Source organism: Delphinapterus leucas, chromosome 15 (genome assembly GCF_059928025.1).
Source record: "Delphinapterus leucas isolate spDelLeu-1000000601 "Yukka" chromosome 15, BTC_Dleu_Yukka2, whole genome shotgun sequence".
In the NCBI taxonomy this organism is placed as follows: Eukaryota; Metazoa; Chordata; class Mammalia; order Artiodactyla; family Monodontidae; genus Delphinapterus; species Delphinapterus leucas.
In genome coordinates this window covers 1810125-1832973 of record NC_143143.1, presented here as the reverse complement: position 1 = coordinate 1832973, position 22849 = coordinate 1810125, and the positions used below count along the sequence as shown (strand labels likewise).

The following is a 22849-nucleotide window of genomic DNA, read 5'->3' as shown; positions in this document are numbered from 1 at the left end:
CTGAGTAAGTGTGTTAACACAGACACATCATTCTCTTGGGAAAGTTCCCTTTTCTCCTTGACATGCCCGTGCCGATGTTAGTACAGATTTTATTTCACTCCCTGGGCCAGGGCAGATCACTAGAATCAGGAGGTAGGAACCTCTATACGCCCAAATAACTTGTGTACTGATGGATACGTGAATGACTGATTTGTTCTCACCAGGATGTAGTCACAGGTTCCTTGTGCTTTGATACAAAGATGAAATACTTTTATCAAGAACCGTTCGTTGGGGGAGGGATAAATTAGGAGTATGGGATTAACAGATACACGCTACTGTATATAAAATAGATAAACAACAAGGATTTACTGTGTAGCTCAGGGAACTATATTCAATATCTTGTAATAGCCTATAGTGAAAAGAATCTGAAATCTGTATATATGTAACTGAATCGCTGCTGTACAACTGAAACTAACACAGTATTGTAAACCAACTATACTTCAATTAAATTTTAAAAAAAAAGAAGCGTTTGTCAGTTCTGTGGAGACGGTGTCGCTAGACTGACAGGCCTGGAGCAGCCCTGCCAGCAGAGTTTTGGTTTTCTTTGCTTTTTTTTAAACATCTTCATTGGAGTATAATTGCTTTACAATGGTGTGTTAGTTTCTGCTTTATAACAAAGTGAGTCAGTTACACATATACATACGTTCCCATATCTCTTCCCTCTTGCGTCTCCCTCCCTTCCACCCTCCCTATCCCACCTCGGTGGTTTGTGACCACCTAGAGGGGTGGGGCCAGCAGAGTTTTGTTCTGTGTCCCCATCTGTTCCTTCGGATGCGACGGGACAGACCGGCTGCTCCTGCTGTGAGTGTTGTGGACGGATGCTCTGAGTTGGATGGGGGCTCTGCGGCCGCAGCACCGCCTGGCCCGGCCGCTCCCACTCTGTCAGGGTGACTGTGGAGCCAAGCTGGTGCCTGAAGCTTTCGCTGTTTGCATCTCTTCCTCCAGGGAGATGACAGCCTGTCTGCAATAACCTTCGACTCTGACTCAGAGACGGTGAGTGCAGGGGAGGGGAGGCGTGGCTGCGGTACTCACACGCGGTCTCCCCACAAGTGCTGTGTTTAGTGCCCCATCACAAATTCCAAATGCTGCTCCGAGTCTGAAAAGCTCCAGGCCCCTCAGGTGGATTTGAATAACTTAGATTATAATTTTAAAACTTTTACCCAGAAGTTAGTCGTGAGCTGAGTACTTTTGAGGCTGATGACAAGTTCCTGTCCTGCACCTGGTTTTGGCCTGCACTCCCCCCGACCCCAGCCCCCCAATCCTGACACGTAACGGCGGAGGCGGGGGTCGGGAGCAGAGCTCCATGATGCAGTCGGAGGCTGAGGTGTGAGAAAGGAGACCTTGGCAGGTGCTCGCCTCCCAGCAGATAAATTCTAGCCTAACCACAGAACGTAGCCCTGGGGGAAGGCGGCCCCAGCACGTCCCACCACAGCTCTAGGGACTCCAGGGGCAGCATCCTGGGCCTGTTGTCTGAGAGGGCAGGACCTCCACAGAGCTAAGAGTGTTCCCTCCACGCCACTGAGGGCACGGGCCCAAGATGCTCCCGGGAGGAGGAGGGATCGGGACCAATCTCCTGGGGGAAAGTCAGCCTGCACAGAGCACTTCAGTGTTCCCGCTGGCAGGGAAGTAAGTGGGGTTCTGTGTCCGGCGTGAAGCAGATCGGGGAGGAAGGCATGGCAGGGGCCCCTGGGTTCCAGGCAGGCCACTCCTGCTGCACCTTCCCCTCTGCCTCACTCTCAGGTTTCATCTTGCTGAGTCCCCCCTGCGGACAGTCACACCCCCGTGCTCCAGGGGGGCGTGGGGACAGCTGGTGGTACCTTCAGGGCGGATTTGAGGCGGCACACCTCTGTCTGCGCTGGACGCAGGCCGGGCTGCTGCTCCTGTGTCTGGGGGCGCCTCCCTGTGCCCTGTTCCCTCCTTTGCGTGCACTCTGCTTTGGCCAGTTAATCTGCCGCCCCTGCGCATCCTGAACACCCCGGTGCTTCCTGGTTGGGACCGTTGGGGCTGCTCGAGAAGGCTCAACCCGCTTTCCCTCGTTTCTTCTTCCTTTCAGAAAGCGAAAAGGAAAAGTTTCCACAGACCTCCCCCTACATCACCGAGTAAGTATGACCAGGCCCCTGTCCCTCAAGTTTCCACAGTTTAACTCAGAAAATGGTGGTTGGAAGCCCTCCTTCCCCAGCGTCCTGCGAGGAAGATCAGGACCGCCTTCTTCTCTGAACCCTTAGGACCACTGAGGCAGGGCCCGCGAGGGCTGAGGTCCCGAGCTGTCACTGTCCCATTGAGCCCCCCTCCTCCCTCCCACACACACAGTGCTTCGCGGCCTTTCATGTTCTCTTTCTCAAGTCGCCATACGCTTCCCAGCGCTGCCAAAGTGAAGACAACGCAGGATTTATTCCTTGAGACACAAAGCTGTTCATCTGGGTGCTTTGCTGAATTTTATGTTTCCCGAGGCCTTTGTGACAAACCAAATCCTAGACCGGCTTCCTTTTGCTGTGCACAAGCCTGTGGCCTTGCCTGACTTATTATCTATGTGTGTGTGTACAATATGTGTATGCTTACATTTCTTATATACATAAGTATTTGAAACATACTGTCTTATATATGACACACTCAGAGAATACAAGTGAACTTTCATATTAGCCCAGGAACAACATAATCGGAAAGATAAATTCCTACAAAGAGAAGAAAGCATGTTTTGTATTACAAACAAATACAGGCGTTAGAAAGAAGCCATCTAGCAATCTGGAGTTTGGAGGTCCTGGCTCTCCTTCCGTGGAGAAAATTGAGAATTGATATAAAGTGAAAGTATGGGTGTTTGTGTTTTAAACCTTCTCTTTTCAGCCCATTTTGTTTCAGTCCTTCTTGTCTAGAAAGTACATAAGGTAAATGTCAGACATCTCTCATTATTCTTGCTGGAAGTCAAGCATTTCAAGTGTTGAAAATGCTAGTAATCAAATTACTCTTATCTCGATTTCTGTAAATGTCAGAATTGTGTTTCACGTAATTTAGGATGGCCAGAACCCCCAAAGCATTAAAACCCCCTGAGAGGTGTGCTGTCACCAGTGGCCCTGCCCCTGCCCGCCCCCCAGCGTGCTCTCCCCCGGCCATGCCTGACGCCTGTCCCCGCAGCAGCGCTGATCCCAGGCACCTTGCTCATCCAACATGGACACTGCGACAGGACGCTCTGTGTCCCCTCCCTGGGACACCCCCAGCCCGCCCTCCTAACACTCCCTTAAGAGGTGTGCGCCTGTCTGATTTCTGGGCCGTGACAGAAGGAGTCATGCCTGTCCCGTTCACTTCATAAGTGGTTCTCTTCACTGCCCGGTCCGGGGCCACGTGGGTTTGCAGCTACCTGCGCTCTGAGATTTTCGGGCCTCACAGTGCTCCAAGGAGGCCGGGGCGGGTGGCCAGTTTCCGGTCCTTCCACGCCGACAGGTTTGCACCGCCTGCTGCCTTTTTTCTTCTTCCTTCACAGCTCTATCCATAGGCGTGCATGTTTGGGAATCCTTACTACTTATCGATAAATCCCATACATTTAGGAGGGAAATGTCGTTTGTGGGTTTTTTCCGATCACTAATTTACCTTCATAAATGAGCACTTAGATGCATGTTTAAAGTTTGGAAGCCCTTCCAAATATCCTGGAAGTGGAGCACAGTGGTCCTGGATGAGTGGAAATGCCTCAGGGTCCAATGTGTCTTTACTCCTTCACCCTAAACAATAATGGGAAATTTTCCATAAATTCTGAAGCCGTGGAAAAATCTTAGAAATTTTAAAAATTAAATGTATCAGATTTAGAATCCCAGGACCTTCTACAGATATAAATTTCTTTGGTATTTAAGAAATATAGGCATGTTTTATGAATAGCTTGGTTTTGCATAAGTTTGCATAATCTCCATAAGATTCCAGATTAAAATATAATTTTAAAACCTTTCCATTGTTTTGATGACAAAATCAAAAATACCCTGGAAAAATGTAATTTTTTCCTCATTTCTTCTAGCCGTTTTACATATCAAGTTCTAAATATTATTACTTGCACGCTATGTATTGACAGCAACATGGAAAAATATTTACAGTGTTAAGTATAAAGGATACAAAATTGTGTGTTCACTATGACTGCAGCTATATAAAAATACATATGCATCTGAAAAAATTGAATGGGAAATTAAGTACTGTAATATTGGTAGAATTTTAGATTCATATTTTAAAATAAATGTCCCGTTATTTCTCTATAGTAAAAAGTAAAAAACAACTGTAAGTATACCTACAAGTCATAACTCTAGTTTTAATTTTGTCAGGATCTGGGGTTGTCACGTCCTTGTAAATATTTTGCTTTATCATTTTTGTCTCTCTGAAGCACATGTGTTGAGCGGGCATTGATACCTTGCACCTCTAAAACCACACATTGGCTTTTCAGAGTCACCTTATCACTCTAAGCCGGGAAAAGTGGCCTCCTGGAGGTCTCTGAGGACAGCCGGCAGCGCGCCTCTCGGGAGCCGAATGTCCTTAACCCCCCAGAAGCTGTGGCTGGGAAGCTCAAAGCAAGGTATGTGGTCGCCTGGGAGAAACCCTTCCTGCTCAAGGGGAGCGTCTTAGAAATCTCGGGTGGTGACTTGGCACAGAGCGTTTAATACGACTCGTTTGAGCCGCACTGTTTTTGATCTTCTCAAAGACATCGCGCCTCACGGCTTTTACGCAGCATGTGGTGTGGTTCCTGACGTTTGCCGCCTGGGTCTTGGCTTGTCTGGGCGCTGCGGGAAGTCGTGTTTTGGAGCTGCTCCTGCTGGCTTGAGGAGTTGTGTGAGCTGTCCCGTGTCACACCGGCAGCTTGAGATTGGGTGTGCCGGGGATACGCACACCGCGGGAGTGGGCAAACGCCACACATCAGGGCTTTGTTTATTTTGCGGGCCGGTGGCTGGACGTTTCTCACACACCACTGGTCTCCCTAAGCTTTCTTCAACCCTGAAGACTGATTATTAGAGGCAGCGCCTTACGTTGTCTCTGCTTGTGCCTGTCATATTAAATCCATGCACGTTGAAACCAGGAGGTCTGACCCCAGCCCTGAAATCAGACCTCACCTTGGAGCGTGCATGGACCAACAGCCCCCCCCAGCAGCACCCCTGACGATTTGACTGAAGCGGAAAGAATGCAGAGGTCAGATCTCAGGCGTTCTGCCAGCCATGGTGAGCACGTTGATGGTGACACAGCCACGACTGAGGAACAGCAGAGCGGAAGGGTATGGGGATTGGTGGGTGTGCTCTGACAGTGAGATCTGGGGCTCCCTCAGTCAGAGTGTCCTGAGGACAGTGGCCCCTGAAAGTCCATCCTGCCCTCCTAGAAAGCGGCTTTCCCGATGTGGACAGAGACATCGTCCCGGGCTTCAGTGGTGCCTATCTCCCTAAACTTAGAGTTGTATTTAAATTTGTTGTATAAACAATCTCAGAAATGAAAACTGCAAGGATAATAAAAACCCCAGATGTCACCAAAAAGAATCGGTTGGTTTTCATATTTCCGTCTTCCTGCCTGGTCTTACCCACGTGCTTCCTCCCTCCTTTACTGCGTTGCTTGTCGGCCCTGGCCCCGTGGGAAGCACAGAGGAGCCTTGTCCTGGTGCCAGGGATGGTCACCTTGCCGCACCGCTAGCTGGCAGCGCTGTTTCAGGCTGGTGTGTTTCAGAGTCCTGACCCCTTAGGGGTCACATGGGAGCAGAGGGCAGTGTACACTGTACCTGCCGTTAGACATCGGACTGGGTGCTGTCATCTGCGTGACGACATAACCACGTTTGTTTTTGTTTGTCTTTTTATCTGTTTGCTGTTTAAAATCTAAAGACAGCACTTCTCCTTTTGACCCCTTCCGTTAATCCTTTTACTATAATTAAGCCCCGTGTTCACATCTTTTAGTTTTCTCTTGCTTTTTCTTTCTGTATCAATACCGGTTTTGGTTTCCTTACTTCTGGGGAAAGAAGTTAAAAAAAGAATAATTTCATTAACCTCCAGGTTTCCCTTAAGGTGTGGCCAAGAATTCCTTCTACTTTGCAGACAGTCTTTTCAGAGGGTTGTGTGTCTCCCTGCAGGTTATGTTCCTGGGACCCCTGTCTACAGAGAGAAGGAGGGCATGTATGACGAGATCATTGAGCTGAAGAAGGTAGCGTTTCCCTCTGTTCTCTGTTGACTTTAAGCGGGAAAGCCCTCGGTAACGTGGATGGAAAGTCACACCTGTGCTGGGATGTGTCACGTGGGAAATAGGAGCTGTAGAGTGACAGCTGAGTTTAAACCCCGGCCCGGTGCCTGAGCAGCTGGGCGGCACTGGCTCACGGAGAGGGCCTCGAGCCCGCTGTGAGAGGAGCCTGGACAGCAGTTAGAGCCCGCCGTGCTCTGCTTCTCCGGCCCCGACGGTGGACAGCACCCGGGGAGGTCTAGATTAACTCCAGTCCCTCTGCTCCCTGAGACTTGGCCTTATGATAGGTCTTTTGGTGTTATTATTATCAATAACTTCCCGTTTGCATAATTCTTTGGTGTTAAGGGCATTTCACAGGCCTGATCTCAGTTGATGTCCACAAGGGCCCCAAGAGATATAGGTCATAGCCTTGAGATTCAGAGAGGTGAGTAGTCTCTCCAAGGTTAACCAGTAGTAGCACCAGGATTTCCATCAAGGTCACCTGCCACCCGTTCCCTAAGGCACAAACTGTACTGCAGTAAATGACATCATCCTCACCGCTACACCAAACCGGTCTTTAACAGCCACACATATTCTTGTGCCGCTGGAGAAACGACTGGGCTTCCTTCCCTTCCGTCACGTGAGCCTGTTCACAGACCTGACGTCCCGACCCCACCCCTGCCCCGCCAGCTGAGCCGCGTCCGGAGGGCTGTGATCAGTCTGGGCAGCGTTAAGCAGGGCGTTGGCAGCCAGCGTGCCCAGAGCACGTGAGGAGTCTAGAAGCCATCTCGCCTGAGGGGCACCGGGCCAGGGCGCGTGGACGGGACCCAGCCCTCACCCGCGGGAGCTGCACAGCAGTGCAGGGCCCGCCCGATGAGTCAGGACGTCCCTGTCCAGAGATGTGTTAAGCGAATCGGGCACCGCAGGGAGGGTTGCTATCTTGGTGAGGGGACCGTACCGCGTGAGCTCTGAGAGCCCTGAACAATTGCCGCAGCGACACTCTCGGGAGGAACCTGCCTGGGGCCAGAAGTGGGTCTCTGGGTAAAATGATGCTAACTTCACTCAAACTAAATAAGCCGAGGCTTCTCTTCAGAGAGGAGAGACTTTTATCTTCAAGACTCCGTCGCTCTGGCAGCTGGAGCATCAGGGTAGTTTTTCTCGGGCAGGTAATGCCTCAGTTTCCTGTAGAAAAACGGGGATAATCATAATACAATTTCATAGGGTTTTGTGAGGATTCGATAAAATAATCCACGAAGGGGCTTTAGTACAGAGTTTGTAGCTGTGCTAAGCACGAGGAATAGGGAAAAGTGAGTGCACTTTTCTGGAATCCATATTTCTGGAAGCAGAATTTCCGGTATTGGATTTCTTATCTTTCCCAGTGACCGTACGTTAATTGACTAATTCACTAAACACTTGTGAGGGCCAGTATCTCTCCTGCCGGCTGTGGCCACGTGGCCGACTCCCCAGGCTTCCCTCAGTGGGACGCACACTTGGTTGGAATTGTCCTTCCAGTGCTGGGGGCTGGCTGTGTTCAGACACTTCGGACTCTCTTCTGAGCACTACGAGTCCCTTGAAAGGAGAAGGGCTTCTCCAGGATAACTGGCTAATTTGGGTGCAGGCTGGTGCTGGAAGCCGGTTAACCACGGCACTAGCTGACCCGTGTGGGCATTTCCAGATGAGGCTTACGAGCACTGGCTTAACCTTACGCTTTTCAGGCTGTGGGGTTTCCCGGACTAGGGAAAAGCTTTTTCAAGTGAGGACGTTGAAAACAAACTTTAAAAATACCCTACCATCACCATTTCATAAAAGAACTATATATGTCCGAAATAATAGAAAGGGCATAATTTCAAAATACAGGAGAGTGGTAAAAATTGAATAAACTTAGTTTTATGGGGCTTCCCTGGTGGCACAGTGGTTGAGAGTCCGCCTGCCGGTGCAGGGGACGCAGGTTCATGCCCCGGTCCGGGAAGATCCCACATGCCGCGGAGCGGCTGGGCCCGTGAGCCATGGCCGCTGAGCCTGCGCGTCTGGAGCCTGTGCTCCGCAATGGGAGAGGCCACAACAGTGAGAGGCCCGCGTGCCGCAAAAAACAAAAAAACAAAAAAACTTAGTTTTATGAAAAACTGACAGTCTTCCCTCTAAGTTCACCCCAGACTGGTGAAAAGTTCATCCACAGGTAAACGTTTGGGAACCACTGCTCTGACCAACTGAGCCTTAGTTGAGGATAAGAATTTTAAATGGACATAAGACTATGATGGTATGTGGTGTGTGAAGAACATGGGCTTTGTCATACGGACGTGGAGGAGAGCATGTCACATGGGCATCTTCCAGAAGTGCTGCTGGCAGTATCCATTGGTGGAGCAGCGTTTGTCTGTGGCAGGGGTGCTGCTGGCATTGTGTGGGGCAGAGTTCCTAGTTGCCTGGGTAGCCCTGCACCTAACAGGGCATTTACCCCCCGGCCCAGCCTTCACTGTGACGTCCAGACCTCCCTCACTCACTGCACACGCAACACCCTGATTGGGAACCAGGCAGCTTGTAAAACACCTCTCCAACTCAGTGTTTCACCAGGATGTGTGTGTGTGTGTGTGTGTGTGCACGGTGTGTGTGTGTGTGTGTGTGTGTGTGGTCCTTCTTTCCTTCAGTCATTACACGTGCAAAAAAGCAACGTGGATCTGATGAGAACAAAGCTTCGGCGCTTAGAAGAGGAAAACAGCAGAAAGGACCGGCAGATAGAGCAGCTTTTGGATCCGTCCCGAGTAAGTTCCTGGCCCTGCACGGCGGTGCCCCGAGGCAGGCGTGGGGCGTCACCGGCTCCTCTCAGCAGGCCAATGCGGGGCGGGGGGGGGGGGGGGGGGGGAGCGGGAGGGCGTGGCTAGACCACGTCTTGTCTTCATTCCTCAATCCGCTTCCCACAGGGCCCAGATTTTGTTCGGACTCTGGCAGAGAAAAGGCCTGATACTGGCTGGGTGAGTATAATCTCCAGCAAAACAGGTAACCGGTCCACTGAAACCTTACCTTCCAAACAGCCTTTAGAGAGATGCCTTTTCTCCACAGCACTCATACCAGAGGAGGAGCAGATTCGGGGAAGGGCTCGGGACCTCCTGAAACCCTACTCCCCGGAGCCGTAGGGATTCAAGAAGATGCTGGGGGGCTCTTAGTGGGAGTGAGAGGGAGGCTGAGCAGGCTTAGCACAAAGGCCGGAAATACACTGTAGAAAAAGGTAGTCACAGTGGGGGGACTTAGCCCATCACACCTAAGAAACACACATCAGGCTTAACAAGTGATACTGATTTAAGACAGAGAAACAAAGCAGAAATAGAATTAGACCTTAAAACACATACAAACCCCTCTTGTGTGTTATGTAATAATACATAACAGATTGAATGAAACAAAATTATGGCAAATGGAGCCATTATGATTAATGCTGTGGCAATAAACTATAGCAGTTGGAGAAAAATGTATCACAATAAACCTCACATGAGTCAAGGAAGTACATTTTTTTTAAAAAATCTGATATGCTAAAAGAAAACTGGAAAGGATCCAATTTTGAGATTATTGAACACAAAAATCACATTAATGATGCAATTAATAATGGGTTTGATAACATAACCTTAAAATTTATAATAAAAAGGGCTTCCCTGGTGGCCCAGTGGTTGAGAGTCCGCCTGCCGATGCAGGGGACACGGGTTCGTGCCCCGGTCCGGGAAGATCCCACATGCCGCGGAGCGGCTGGGCCCGTGAGCCATGGCCGCTGAGCCTGCGCGTCCGGAGCCTGTGCTCCGCAACGGGAGAGGCCACAACAGTGAGAGGCCCGCGTACCGCCAAAAAAAAAGAAATACTTGCCCGTGTGCACAAGGAGGACCGGCCGGGAGTTTCTGTAATAGCAAGAGTGGATTACAAATTAAGCATCTATCAGTAGAGGAACGGGTAACTAGAATAACATCGATCTGTAGGAACTAGCGGGGACAGATCACCAAGACGGCCTATTGAGTGAAAAGAACAAGCTGCAGAATGATGTGGGGGGGGCACCATTTGTGTAAACAACAGCGAAATGCCAGACCTTCAGGGGCTGTGCACACGTGTGTGCGCGTGTAATAAGGCCTAGAGAATGCACAGGAAGTTGATAACAGTATTTAGTTGACAGGGGTCAGCTCCAAGGGTATAGTGTCATCTGTAATTTTTTTTCAAGAAAATGTATTCATGTATTACTAGTATAATTAAAAATTACCGTAAAATCCAGTTAAAAAGTTGTTTGACTCTTCAAAAAGAAAGAAAGGGATGTTCTTTCGGGAGTACAGGGTGTTATCTCCCAAAGTGCCCCATGAACAGAGAACAGGAGGCATGGAGACGGAAGGGCGTCTCAAGGCCTCTGTCCGGCTGCCCGGCCTCCTCCAGACCCGCTCCCTCCCAGGGGCGTGCTGGGGACCGGGGTGTCCTGGGCGGGCTAGGCTTGGTGAGTTTTACATCCAGGGACTGAGGTGGCTTCCTCGAAGGTAACCGTGCAGCAGCCTGTCCTTCCTCCAGAGGGTGGCTGTGGAATGGGAGGGAGGGGATGGTGGCACCTTTTGAGTGGGAGCATCCCCTGTGGCCCCACTCACCGGCCCCTCTGCTCTGAGCGGGCAGGACAGCCCGGCCCTGCCTCTCCAGCTGAGTCTAGAAGAGACGCCAGCACTGATGGGGAGGACAGCTAAGTAGGAAGGCGCTCTGGCAGGAGGCTGTGCAGGTGCTGCCGGGTCAGCGGGCCAGGGACACCCAACCCCGCCCGGGAACGGGGCCGGCTGAGCCCCTGGCGGGAGGGGGAGGGCGAGGCCATGGCTGCAGAGACGTCAGCTTGACGTGTCCTGTTGCCTTGGCAGGTGATCAGTGGGCTAAAGCAGAGGATTCTCAAGCTGGAGCAGCAGTGCAAGGAGAAGAACCACACCATCGAGTACGGAGCCTTGCGGGGCCGGCCGGGGCCGGGGGGGTGGCCCAGGCTCGGGGGGGGCCCGCTGGGCGCGCATCTGGCCTGCCTCCGGCTCCACGTCCACACTCGCTATGCCCTCAGCTCCAGCTTCCGTTCCCACCCTGCCCCCACGTCTGTGTCCAGCATTGCCATTCACCAAAACAGGACCGTGAACAGCCGTGCCTCTTCCATCCGACCCTAAGGAGCAGTGTTCCCCTTTCCTCTTTTCTTGTTCCTGTTCCACTGAAGAAGTGCTTTCTCTCCTTAGTCTTCTGTGGTCACTTTTCATCTCCAATATGAATTGTATAGACCTTGATACAAGCCCTTAACGCTTGGTCATCTCCCCTACCTGCTTCTCTCGCTGTCACGCACTATCCTGGTGCTGTTTTTTTTTGCGGTATGCGGGCCTCTCACTGCTGCGGCGTCTCCCGTTGCGGAGCACAGGCTCCGGACGCGCAGGCTCAGCGGCCATGGCTCCAGGCCCAGCCGCTCCGCGGCATGTGGGATCTTCCCGGACCGGGGCACGAACCCGTGTCCCCTGCATCGGCAGGCGGACTCTCAACCACTGCGCCACCAGGGAAGCCCCCCTGGTGCTGTTTTTAGGGCAGCAGCGCGGACTCCTTTCCTGCTGTTTTATCACAGAGGAGAGCCTTTCCTAGCTGTGTTTGAGTTTACTTAAGGAAATCTGAGTTTTCACTTTCTGTTGTATCCTCTTTATACAGTAGAACCCCCCTCCTTTGTTTCTTGCTGGAATCGTCAACTTTAAAATTTTTATCATTTGCCGATTTCTTCTGTGTCTCAGAATCCTGAACTCTGTAACTTTACTTTCATTTCTCTGTTAGAGCCTTTTCCCTAAAGTCTGTTAAGTGTTGAGAACAAGGGGAATTATACAGACAATACAACTTGAAAAAAATGATTCTCTTTCCTTTAAAGAACCATTCCCCCCACCTTCCCCAAAGATGACTCTTCCCGTCTAACCCTGAGGTCTTTCTTCACAATTACTGCGGTCTTGCCGGAGTCGGTTACCTCACCCTGGAAAGGGGCAGGTCCAACAAGGAAGGGCCCTGTGGGTGTGAGAATTCTCTCCTCAGCCTTGTGCAAGGCCACGGCCAGCTGAGGGCCGGCTCAGGCTTCACTTCCCAGCCCGGTTCTCTTCCAAAGCCCATCCTTCTCCCATGTTCCGGGAAACAGGCTTCCTCTTGCTCTGCCCACGAATGCTGGCACTGCCATGTCAACTCTGAACTTGGGTTTTTAGCAAACTGCAGACTGATATGAAGACCACTAACTTGGAGGAGATGAGGATCGCCATGGAGACGTATTACGAGGAGGTGCGTGCCCTCCTGCCCCGGGGCGGGGGGCGGGGTCGGAGGGTGGGGGGCCAGCTGCACTGAGGGGCCCTCTTCTAGTTCATCTTAACTTGAACACAAATCAGCAACTTAGTGCTCACTTCCTGCCACTGGGCAGAAGTCAGGAATCACTGCAGTTTTTTCATTTTGTATTAAATGCATTTAAATTTGGTGTTTACAGATTCATCGTCTCCAGACTCTCCTGGCAAGTTCTGAAACGACAGGAAAGAAGTATGATCCTCTCCTTAGGAGCCATGTTTCATATGTTGTTTTCATGTTAAACTGCTGTCGCAGCAGGGTAGGCCTTATGTGGAGCCTGCAGACACTGCCCTGACTTGGGAGCCTGCGCCCATGTTACTCATGGTTAGAGCTGGCGTGTTTCCCTTTGGGATGTTACAGACGTGCCCTCACAGTTGCCATGTGTTGCCCACTAACAGCACAGTCGGTGCTCTGGGCTTTCACTGTTCGTACTACTTCACAGCTTCCAGCTTAGACTTAGAAAACACTAGTTTTCAAAGCAGATCTTCCTTTTCGGAAGACATTTAGTACCAAGTACAAGCTCATCTTGCCAAATAAGTTTATTAGGAGAGACATCAAAGTTTCCTTATCTCGTGGATTTTCCCTTGTCCCTTTCCCAGGTGATATCAGGCTTTCAACAAATTAGGAAAGGAGGGATCCCTTGTCTTAGATTTGGTTGTGCCACCAGCCTCTGCAGTGAATTACTGACGTTTATTGAGCATTTACAATGTGCCAGGCATGGTCTTCCCTTTTTTCCTTTCCTCCTAGTAGTTTAAAATGAGGGCTGGTCGGGACTTCCCTGGTGGCACAGTGGTTAAGAATCTGCCTGCCAGTGCAGGGGACACGGGTTCGAGCCCTGCTCTGGGAAGATCCCACGTGCCGAGGAGCAACTAAGCCCGTGAGTCATGGCCGCTGAGCCTGCACTCTAGAGCCCGTGCGCCACAAATACTGAGCCCACGTGCCACAACTACTGAAGCCCGCGTGCCTAGAGCCTGTGCTCTGCAACAAGAGAAGCCACCGCAGTGAGAAGCCCGCGCACCACAACAAAGAGTAGCCCCCTCTTGCCGCAACTAGAGAAAGCCTGCATGCAGCAACGAAGACCCAATGCAGCCAAAAATAAATTAATTAAATAAAATAAAATAGGGGTGGCAAACTTTCTGTAAAGGGCCAGAGGAGTTACAGTCGATTCCCATTATTCACGGCGTTATGTTCTGTAAAGTGTCCACGAACACTGAATTGGGAAATGCTGAACCAGTGCTTCTAGGGGAAGCACGGAGTTCTGTTCCTGAGACCCTCTGGTCACAGCTTTCCCATCACCTGACCGGTATACAACCCACCTTCATGTGTGTTTCTGTTTAAAGGCACCTTATTTAGTGTCCGTTCTTGGTTCATTAGCACTGAACTCTTGACCAACTGCGCCGTGACTCAGGCCTGAACGAAGCTCTGACACGTGTGGTTCCTCCCTGAGCTGTGTCACAGCCTCCTAGCAAGTAAGAACTATGCTGCAGGGGACCCCGAGAGCGGTGAAATCAACAGAAAGCACAAAAACGAGAAAAGACCTCAAAATCCACCCTGTGGATAGGGCGAGATCTGAGACCAGATGCGGACGGCGCTTCTCCCCCCAGCCGGGAGTGAACCCGCCTGCAACTCAGACCCACAGACTGACCGCAGAGGCACCACAGGCATCGATCTGGGGGTTACAGATAACGTTTTAGTGCGTAGGCGAATTTGCAAATATGGATTCTGTGAATAAAGGGGATTGACTGTATTTTAGACTTATTTTGCGGAATAAAAGGCAAGATCAAAACTATTATCTAAGGGGCTTCCCTGGTGGCGCAGTGGTTGAGAATCTGCCGGCACGGGTTCGAGCCCTGGTCTGGGAGGATCCCGCATGCCGCGGAGCAACTAGGCCCGTGAGCCACAACTACTGCGTGGAGCCTGTGCTCCGCAGCAAGAGAGCCCGCAACAGTGAGAGGCCCACGCACCGCGATGAAGAGTGGCCCCTGCTCGCCACAACTAGAGAAAGCCCTCACACAGAAACGAAGACCCAAACAGCAAAAATGAAAAAAATTTTAAAAATTAATCAAACTCCTACCCCCAACATCTTCTTTAAAAAAAAAAAAAGAAAAAAATAACTATTATCTAAGTACTTATGGAACAACAGAGAAAGTAAATTTCCACAGGTTCTTTAGTGATCCTGTTTACTGTCCATTGCTAATGACTGAACACAGTATTTTGTTACACAGGCGCACTGATGAGAAGAACGGATAGAGTCTGCTTGTCTGGGCTTCAGAGTTAGTGTTCCCTGTTTAATCGCAAACGTCCATCAGCAGAAACCACGCTGAGCGCCCGGGCTGCCGAGCGCCCACCCCTCACTTAGGACACGTATTAAACCAGTTCAGGCACCAAACCTTAGCCGCTTGGTCTCCTTCCTCCTAGGCCTCCAGTGGAGAAGAACATCGGCCTTAAAAGGCAGAAAAGAATGAGCAGCGCCCTCCTGAGCTTGTCCCGGAGCGTCCAGGAGCTCACGGAGGAGAACCAGAGCCTGAAGGAAGACCTGGACCGCGTGCTGAGCGACTCCCCCACTGTCTCCAAGATAAAGGGTACCTGCTCCCCAGAGCCGCCAAGGGGGGAGGCGGGGGTGGGGACGCCAGGAGGGGCCCCAGGATGCGGGCGGCTGCGGCCGCAGGGGAGTCGTGGCCCTCCTTCCCCCGCGCACCCCGGGGCAGCGCTGCTCCAAGGTGTGTTCCAAAGCGGCGGGAGCCCGCTGAGTGCCAGGTGCCGTTCTAGACACAGAGCTAGAGCAGTGAAGGTGCTCGTGCTAAGACGGGAAGCCAGCAGGTCAGATGCCGGCCAGGTGGTAAGAGCGCGGGTCAGGGGGCCGCGGGCGGGGCGGGCACCAAAAGGCGCAGAGCCCCCGAGTGTCCCGGCGCATCTGAGGCCGGGGGCCCAGCCTGCGTACACGCTGGCCATGGACACAGAGGTGAGGGCGGGGGAGAACAGGGCCCTGCAGGCCACTCAGGGCACGGAGGGCTGGAGCAGGGGTGGGAGGGTCCGCCTCGCCTCTCGAGGACCCCCTGCTCCTGTGCTGAGTGGACACCGTGTAGGAAAGGGCCTCGCGGGGGCCGCTGGTGGCCTGGCCCAGGTGGCACAGCAGTGGCGAGAGGTGACCGGGCTCCGGTGCAGGTGGGGAGTGCGTGCAGCCTGTGAGGGACACGGGGGTCCGGGCTACTGAAAGGACAGGCGGGGGTGGGGGACATGGAGCGAGCGTGCCGGGTGGGTGGGTGGGTAGGTGGCCGGTGGAGGTCGGTGCGTCGGTGAGTCGGGGGTCGGGCGGGGCCCTCGGCAGGAGGACCGGTCCTGGAGGCCGTCGGGGACCAGATGACCCGGTGAGAGTCTGGTCACCCAGCGAGTGGGGGGAGGATGGACCAGCTGAGCCGCTTGAGGGGCCGCCAGGAGCGTGTGGGTGCCGGGGAACACGATGGTGGCCGGGGGGCTGGGGCCGAGGCCGGGGCCTGGGATGTGGCAGAGTGGACTTGCTGCTGAGCTAGAGAAGGGCCGTCTTGGCAGGCTGGTGAAGCCAGAGCCCGACGGGATGGAATCGGGAGAGAAGGCCGCACTGAGCCCTCTCCCGACCGTTTGTGTCGGTAAAGCCGCAGTGAAAGGGAACAGACGTCGCCGTGGGGCTGCCCTCGGCACCGCAGGTCTGCCGGGCGTGGGGCCGCCGGCCGTGGGGGCCAGCCTGTGGAGGGGATGCCGTCGGGCCGTGCTCCAGACGGGAGGTCTGGGCTGAAGGGGCCCGTCGGGACAGCTGTACGAAGGGCGCCCGTCACACCCCGCTGTTCCATCAGGCTCTGTGGAGTGGAGCAAGCCCCGGCTGCTTCGGCGGATCGCAGAGCTGGAAAAAGTGAGTGTGGTCCCACCACGGCAACTTCCCTGCTCAGGACCTGCCTGTGTGAAAGCAGCGGGTCTTAGAACACGGGACAGACGTAGCGCCGCTCCCGGGACTTACGCAGGGAGTCGGGTTGCGCTGAACATGTAAACGGTGGCCGTCTGTCCGCAGACGGCACGCGGACACGCTGGCAAGAGGAGACTCTTACGGGTCCGGATGAGACCTAAGGGCGTGTCATGCCTGTCCCTCGTGTCACAGACGGCAAAGCATGGTCACACGACACACTGAAACGTTTCAGGCTCTCGTGGGCACCCGTCACTGGGTGCGTAGGATCCCAGAGCCTTTCAGACACCCAGCCTGCCGTGCACATGGGGGCTTTTTACTACTAGTCACTTTATCACCACTCGTATAGTATTTGAATTCACAGAAAACTGTGCATCCGCACTTTGCCAACCGGGAAAGTCAGGAAGTTAACGTTTCCTCATATCCCCCATGTGAATTTGCAAATGTCGTCAATCTGGTTCTGTTGAAATGGGTCAGAAGTGTCCCTCCCTTTTGAGTACTGGTACAGTATCAAGTTAGAACTGTCAACTGTTTGGCTGAGCAGAGTAAACCTAGAGGGGAGCAATAAAAAAAACAATAATTTCACGTATTTACAAAGCAGAGAACTTAAGTGTCTATAAACTGTGGGTAGTTCAAGAATAAAGCTTGTTAGGAAAGAAGGGCAGCCAGAGGTGGTCCAGAGCCAATGGGGCAGCGCTCTTCCACTCGGAGAGATGCTGATATCAGTGGGAATCTGAAGGCGCTCAGTATCTCCAGCGGGCAGAGCTGGATCGTCTTTGACGTGTGAAAGCACAGAGGCTGAAAATTCCAGACGTCCTAGGGAAATAATAGGGTAAACAAGCACAAAGGAAAGCAGTTTACGATTTCACCTTCCGTGCTCTGCTCTCTGTTTATTACCGCACCTGCCCCATCCCGGCTGGGTCTGCGTGCTCCCTGCTCCAGAGGAAGAGGGTTCTGGGTGTGTGGGGGGTGGGCGGGGATGCCCTTCCATCGCCCCCAGGACTCTGGTGGAGCAGAATTGTCCCCGGTCAGTGTCCCAGGTTTCTCAGATCACACGCAGAGCTCTTCCCATTCCCTTGCTTGGGATGAGCTTCCCCTTGGCCGTTGTCTCTTTCCTAGGAAAGTAAAGTAAGAAATAACGTCTAACACAGATGCCTGTGTTGCCTCCAGAAAATAAGTCTGATGGAAAGCCCCAAATCCCATGCTTCAGAGGTGGTCAGGTCTACCCCGCCGGCTCACTCGGTGTCCAGCCCCACGGTGCACCGGCAGCCGCGCCCCGACCGCCAGGAGGAGAGCGAGCGACTGCGGGGGGTTGTGAAGATCCTGAAGGGCGAGCGGAAGGCCCTGCACACCCGGCTGCAGGAGCGAGAGTACGTTGTCCCGCACTGCTGGCGCCCGGCCACCTCCGGGAGAGGTCCTGCTCCTGTGACTTGTGTAGTTGCTGGACTTGAGCTGTTCTGGGGATTTGGGGAAGGCTCAGCTCATGGCAGTCGTCACACAGATACGTTTCTACGATTCTAAAACTTGTGATGTTTTAGTTGTGAAATGAAGGCAGCTTCAGTGGGGAAAAGGAGACACTGATTGGCCGTATTATGTCACGAAAAGCACGGGGCGGAGGGTGCCATTTAAATCTCTTTACACGGAATTCCAGAGGGCTTTCCAAATTCTTTTTTAGAGAAGCATTGACTGTGATTGATTCGTGTAAGATAATAGGCCATCCATCAGATCTCTTGCAGAAGGGTTTAAAGATTCAGTACTATGTTTACAACATCTAATCTGTGCATCAAGCAAGACAGGTGCTGTGGTGTGTGGAGTATTCAGTGTGACCGTAAGAGTGTGGAAGGCGAAGCCTCAAGGTTCTGCTCATTTGCCCTTTGTTCTCTAGTGTCTCGCTCTGTAGCCCCCTTAAAACGCTCCTGTCTCCTCCACCCGTTGTTTACGTGTGGCTTCTCCAGTTGCAGTTCTGTCGCGAGCAGGCTAAACCCATGCATCTTCTGAGATGGTGTTTCTGAGACCTTGCTACTCAGAGTGTGGCCTAGGAAGCCAACGACCTCAGCATCAGCTGGGGGCTGGTTAGAGATGCAGACCCTCGGGCCCTGCCCACCTGGGGCTGGTTACCTTGGCCTGGCCCAGATCTCCTGAACCTGGCTCTGCATCTAATGAGACCCGCCCCCCGGTGATTCACGTGCACGTCGAGGTCTGAGAAGGACCTGTCTCTGCTGCCTTACCATTCACAGCAGAAGGCAAATCCCTTCCCACTCCACCTGTTTTTTCACCTCCAGTCGAAGCCTAATAGTGCATCCATGCGCTAGGTTCTTTATAAAAATTAGGCCAGTCATTTTGCACGGTAAATAGCATCTCTGATTATCTCTTAAGCCGTCGCATGGCACGATAATAACTTCCACTCAGTGAGCCCTTACCGTGTGACACTCCTGGTGATGTATCTCATTCACGTGAGGTCACCACCACGGTGAGCAGTGGAACGTTTTAAAGCCACGTTCTCAGCGAGGCGTCACCTGTGGGGCACAGGCAAGCTTGGGTGGAGGTGCCTGGGGTCCTCTTGTCTTCGAGGCCTCAGCTCAGGCTGCATCCCCGTCTGGTCCACGGTGGGTCCTGGGAGCTCTCATCTCAGGAGTAGATTAGGCGTCCAACTGTGTGACCGCCGGGTTAATGCCTCTCCCCGCGGGACGGTGACGCCCGTGAGAGCAGGGCCTGCGCCTCGGCCGGGAGCCCTGCTCCGTCCGTTGCCTGCGCGCGCACGGAAGGTGCTCAGTAAATAACCGAGCGCCCCCGGCGCCCCCTGCAGTTACAAAGAAGGGCCTTTCTTCATCCTCAGCCATGCATAAGTAAGGAGGTTGGACCCGTTACGTTTTCTGAAAGCTCTTCGCGCTCTGGTGACCAGGTCACTGTGAGCCTTTGTTTTAATGACGCTGAAATACCTCTGGTTCCTCGTTCAGTCTGGAGGTGAAGCAGCTACTGCAGACAAAGGCCGACTTGGAGAAGGAGCTGGAAAACAGGAAGGAGGGTGAGAAGGAGGGAAGAGAAAGAGAGGAGGCTTTGAGGTGAGTGGAGAAGTCGGAAGACACACAGCCCCAGGCCCTTCCTTCTTCCCCAGCCCCGCCCACCCCGGCGCGTCCGCGCTCAGCCCGCATCGAGAGCGGTCCGTACAGCTCCGGCCCGATCACATCGCTCCTCTGCTGAAGTCCTCCCGTGGTTGGCTGTTTCCCTCAGTAAATATCCGACCTCTGGGGAAAGGCTGCTCACGGTTGGGCCAGTGTTTGCCGCTCTGGCATCACGGCCAGCTCCCCGGCCCGCAGCCTCCTCCAGCACGGCCGCTGCGGGCAGCCTCAGAACGCGCCCTGGTTCCACACCCCGGGTCCAGACGCCACCTCCCACGCTCCGTCATTGACCTCTGTCCACCGTAGATAAAAAGTGGACACATGGCAAATGTCCGTCAGCTGGTGAAGAGAGTAAAAACGGGCGTACATCCGTACAAAGGGATGAGGGCTGACACCTGCCACGACGTGGATGAGCCTCAGAAACATGATGCTCCCTGAAGAGGCGGACAGAAAAGCCCGCATACTGTGCGATTCGGAAATATCTGGAATGGGCAGATTAATAGAGAAGACAGTGGATTAGGGGTTATATGAATGTTATCGCAGTAAGAAATGCCCAAAAAAGTAGGTTAGAAATCTGCGCAGAAATATTTAGCACTCAGAATAATTAGTAAGACACGGATTACCGAAATGAATACCAAATTTTATCTTCAGAATAAACGTGACTAGACTTTGGCAGAAGCCTAGAATTAAAGTCCATCAGAATGGGCGGGCATGCAGTGAAGAATTCTTTTTACCTTGCCCCTGAAATCTGTAGCAAGTACATGAGTTGTTTTTCCTTCCACTCGCCTTGCTTGTTAAAACCCCCAAAGGATATCCGTGCATCGTTCACGCAGTCGGTATTTTTTCCATTCCTCCCATGTGTCAGGAGTGGGGTCGGAGGGGTCGCCCTGGGCAGTGCCGGCTCCTGGGCAGTCAGGTGGTGGCGGGGCACCCACCTCGTTCCCGGGGGGCGTCCTTGCCAGCTCTGCAGGCCGCCACCCCTCCTGTCACGTACAGACATCTTACACAGCGTCATGGCAAGTACAGTGTCACTTTCTTCCCTTCCCACTTTAGGGAGGAAATTCAAGCACTTACCAGGAAGTTTCAAGAACTGGAAGAAAGTAAGAAAGGAGGGGAGGAGGACCCCGAGGAAACGAGCCCGGAGGTAGGGTTGTCTGTGTTTTTACCTCCTGTCCGGCATGGCGGGACTCTGAGCTGATGCGTTATGGTTCTGACTGTCTCCGTGCCCGGAGTTTTGCCTGAATCCAACGTTGACAGTCCAGTTTCCTTCTACCATCACAATCGATTTCTATAAATTGCGTGTATTGAATCCTGGAGTTCTGCAGTAATTATCAGTTAATTGACTTTTCAAACTAGTATTCGCGTCTTAGATAGTTAAGCCGGTGAGTGAAGATCTTCCCCAAACTTCAAATAAAAGTTTAAATATCCAACAAGCGTTGCCGTTAGAAGGCGAGAAGGAGTTTGGGAAGGCCCCAGGGAAGGCTCGAACTCTCAGTGAAGAACCGGAAGGTTCAATGTAAGTTGCAGAGTCTGGCACTGACGCGGGGGCCGGCCGGGAAGGCGCTCGCCGGGGCCGGCACGACCCCCGCCCCTGCCCCTGCCCCTAGGCCGGGGGTTGGGTGACTGGGGAGCCGCAGCTCCCTCCGCAGGGCCCGTGGGCAGGTAGGCAGGCGGTGAGTCTAGGCTGACCCTCCTCCCTGTCCCCTCGCTCCCTCCATTTCTATGGACACCACGTCAAGGGTCTCCCCTGGCACCTCCCTGAGCACCTTCTTGAACCAGGGGAGCCCTCTGGCCCCCGTCGGCCCAGTGCTACCTATGCTAGAACTTCTAGTGGCGAGAGTGTGTCTCCTCGCTAATCCTTTTTTTTCCAATTAATGGATTCCCCAGATGGCAATTATATAATCTTATATCTGTTAACACAAAAAACTAATAACTGAGGTATTGAAATCCTGTGGCTGCAGTTTGCCCCAAGAGGAGCCTGTCGTGTGAGTGTGTGACAGGGAAGACCAGCCTGGCCGGGGCGTCCAGCGTGGGTGCATGCTGAGATGGGCAGCCGTGCCGCCCTCTTCTGAGACCCTTGCTACAGATCTGAGTAACACGCCGAATCCACCAGGACGGCCAGGCTTTACCCGGCACACATTTTAGCCGAGAAGTTCTGTTGCTTCAGAAAGCGACTTGCTGTTTCGGTAGCCAGTAGCCTGACGGGGACTGGCCTCTAGGAGAGGGAGGGCATACCAGGTGCGGGACTGACTTATCTGCTGAGAACAGAAAAGAAAAGTGTTTGGGTTTGTTTTTTTTAAATCTAGATGGGCCTCCCTCTTACAAGGTTTTCTTATTTAGCTGGAGTCCTGTTTTAAGGCCCCTTCTTCTTTTAGCATCTGACGCTACATATACTTCAACCCCAGCACAAAAGGGAAAGAGAAAAGCCCTAAAAGGGAATGTGGAGAAGCTGACGAGCATGTCTCTCTCCAGTTACAAGTTGAGACAAACCCCAGGCCACCGACTGATTCGGCAAAGGAAAGGTGGCTCTCCTGGCACGTGCTGGCTGGAGCCCCGTGGGCTGTGCGGTGCCCTTGACCCCGCATGTCCAGCTGGCCACACGTGGGGTGGACGTGTGAGTCCATCTCAGTCCCTTCTGTTGTTCAGGAAGGTAGACTTTCTGTGTTACCCGCATGGGTGCATCTCCTTGGCAGCTTTTCCAGTGCTTTAGATAATGTTCTGAGTCCTGCAGAGGCACTGTCCTCCTGTCCAGGAAATTGGCCACCCTGCCCGGTGGGCCCTTTTCAGGAGACCCCTACCTACCCAAACGCCCGCGCTGTCAGCCCCAGGTGGCTGTGGCGCCGGGCCGCTGACTGCCCGGCGTGTGGCGGGCAGAGCTGCGCTGTTTGTCTCCTCGACGCTCCTTTCCCAGTGGGATGCTCACGGTGCTGACCGACCTGTGGCTTGTCTGCCGCAGGCAGCCCTGACCCCTGGGGGGCACCCGACACACGTGGATTTGGAGATTTCTGCTTATTCCTGAAGCTTTCCCTTAGGGAGAAAAATATTTTCCACGTCCACCGGAACTGGCAGTAATGGCTTTGTCTGTGCAATTCATCTGGTTCTGCGCTCCCACTGCAGGGGACACAGGTTCGATCCCTGGTCCGGGAAGTTCCACGTGCTGCAGGGTCCGGCCAAACAAACAAGCAAACAAACAAAAAACCAAGCTAGGAATCTATTGCCTTTTATCTCAGAAGTCCCATTTTTGTAATCCAGTATTAGACGAAAAGGGAGCCGGTAA

General features: G+C 53.0%; 1 protein-coding gene across 1 annotated transcript in view; it reads left to right on the top strand.

Annotated features, from left to right (window-relative positions):
• Nucleotides 1-22849, top strand: part of IQCE (IQ motif containing E) — a 38422-nt gene that overhangs the window by 5403 nt on the left and 10170 nt on the right. The window contains 16 exon segments of the mRNA XM_089895525.1: nt 985-1032; nt 2093-2138; nt 4454-4582; nt 5081-5133; nt 5135-5219; nt 6110-6180; nt 8835-8948; nt 9108-9158; nt 11049-11119; nt 12390-12462; nt 12662-12711; nt 14938-15101; nt 16350-16405; nt 17624-17823; nt 19411-19515; nt 20626-20716. Coding sequence (XP_089751651.1) covers nt 4537-4582; nt 5081-5133; nt 5135-5219; nt 6110-6180; nt 8835-8948; nt 9108-9158; nt 11049-11119; nt 12390-12462; nt 12662-12711; nt 14938-15101; nt 16350-16405; nt 17624-17823; nt 19411-19515; nt 20626-20716 — 1230 coding nt within the window. The 5' untranslated portion in view covers nt 985-1032; nt 2093-2138; nt 4454-4536.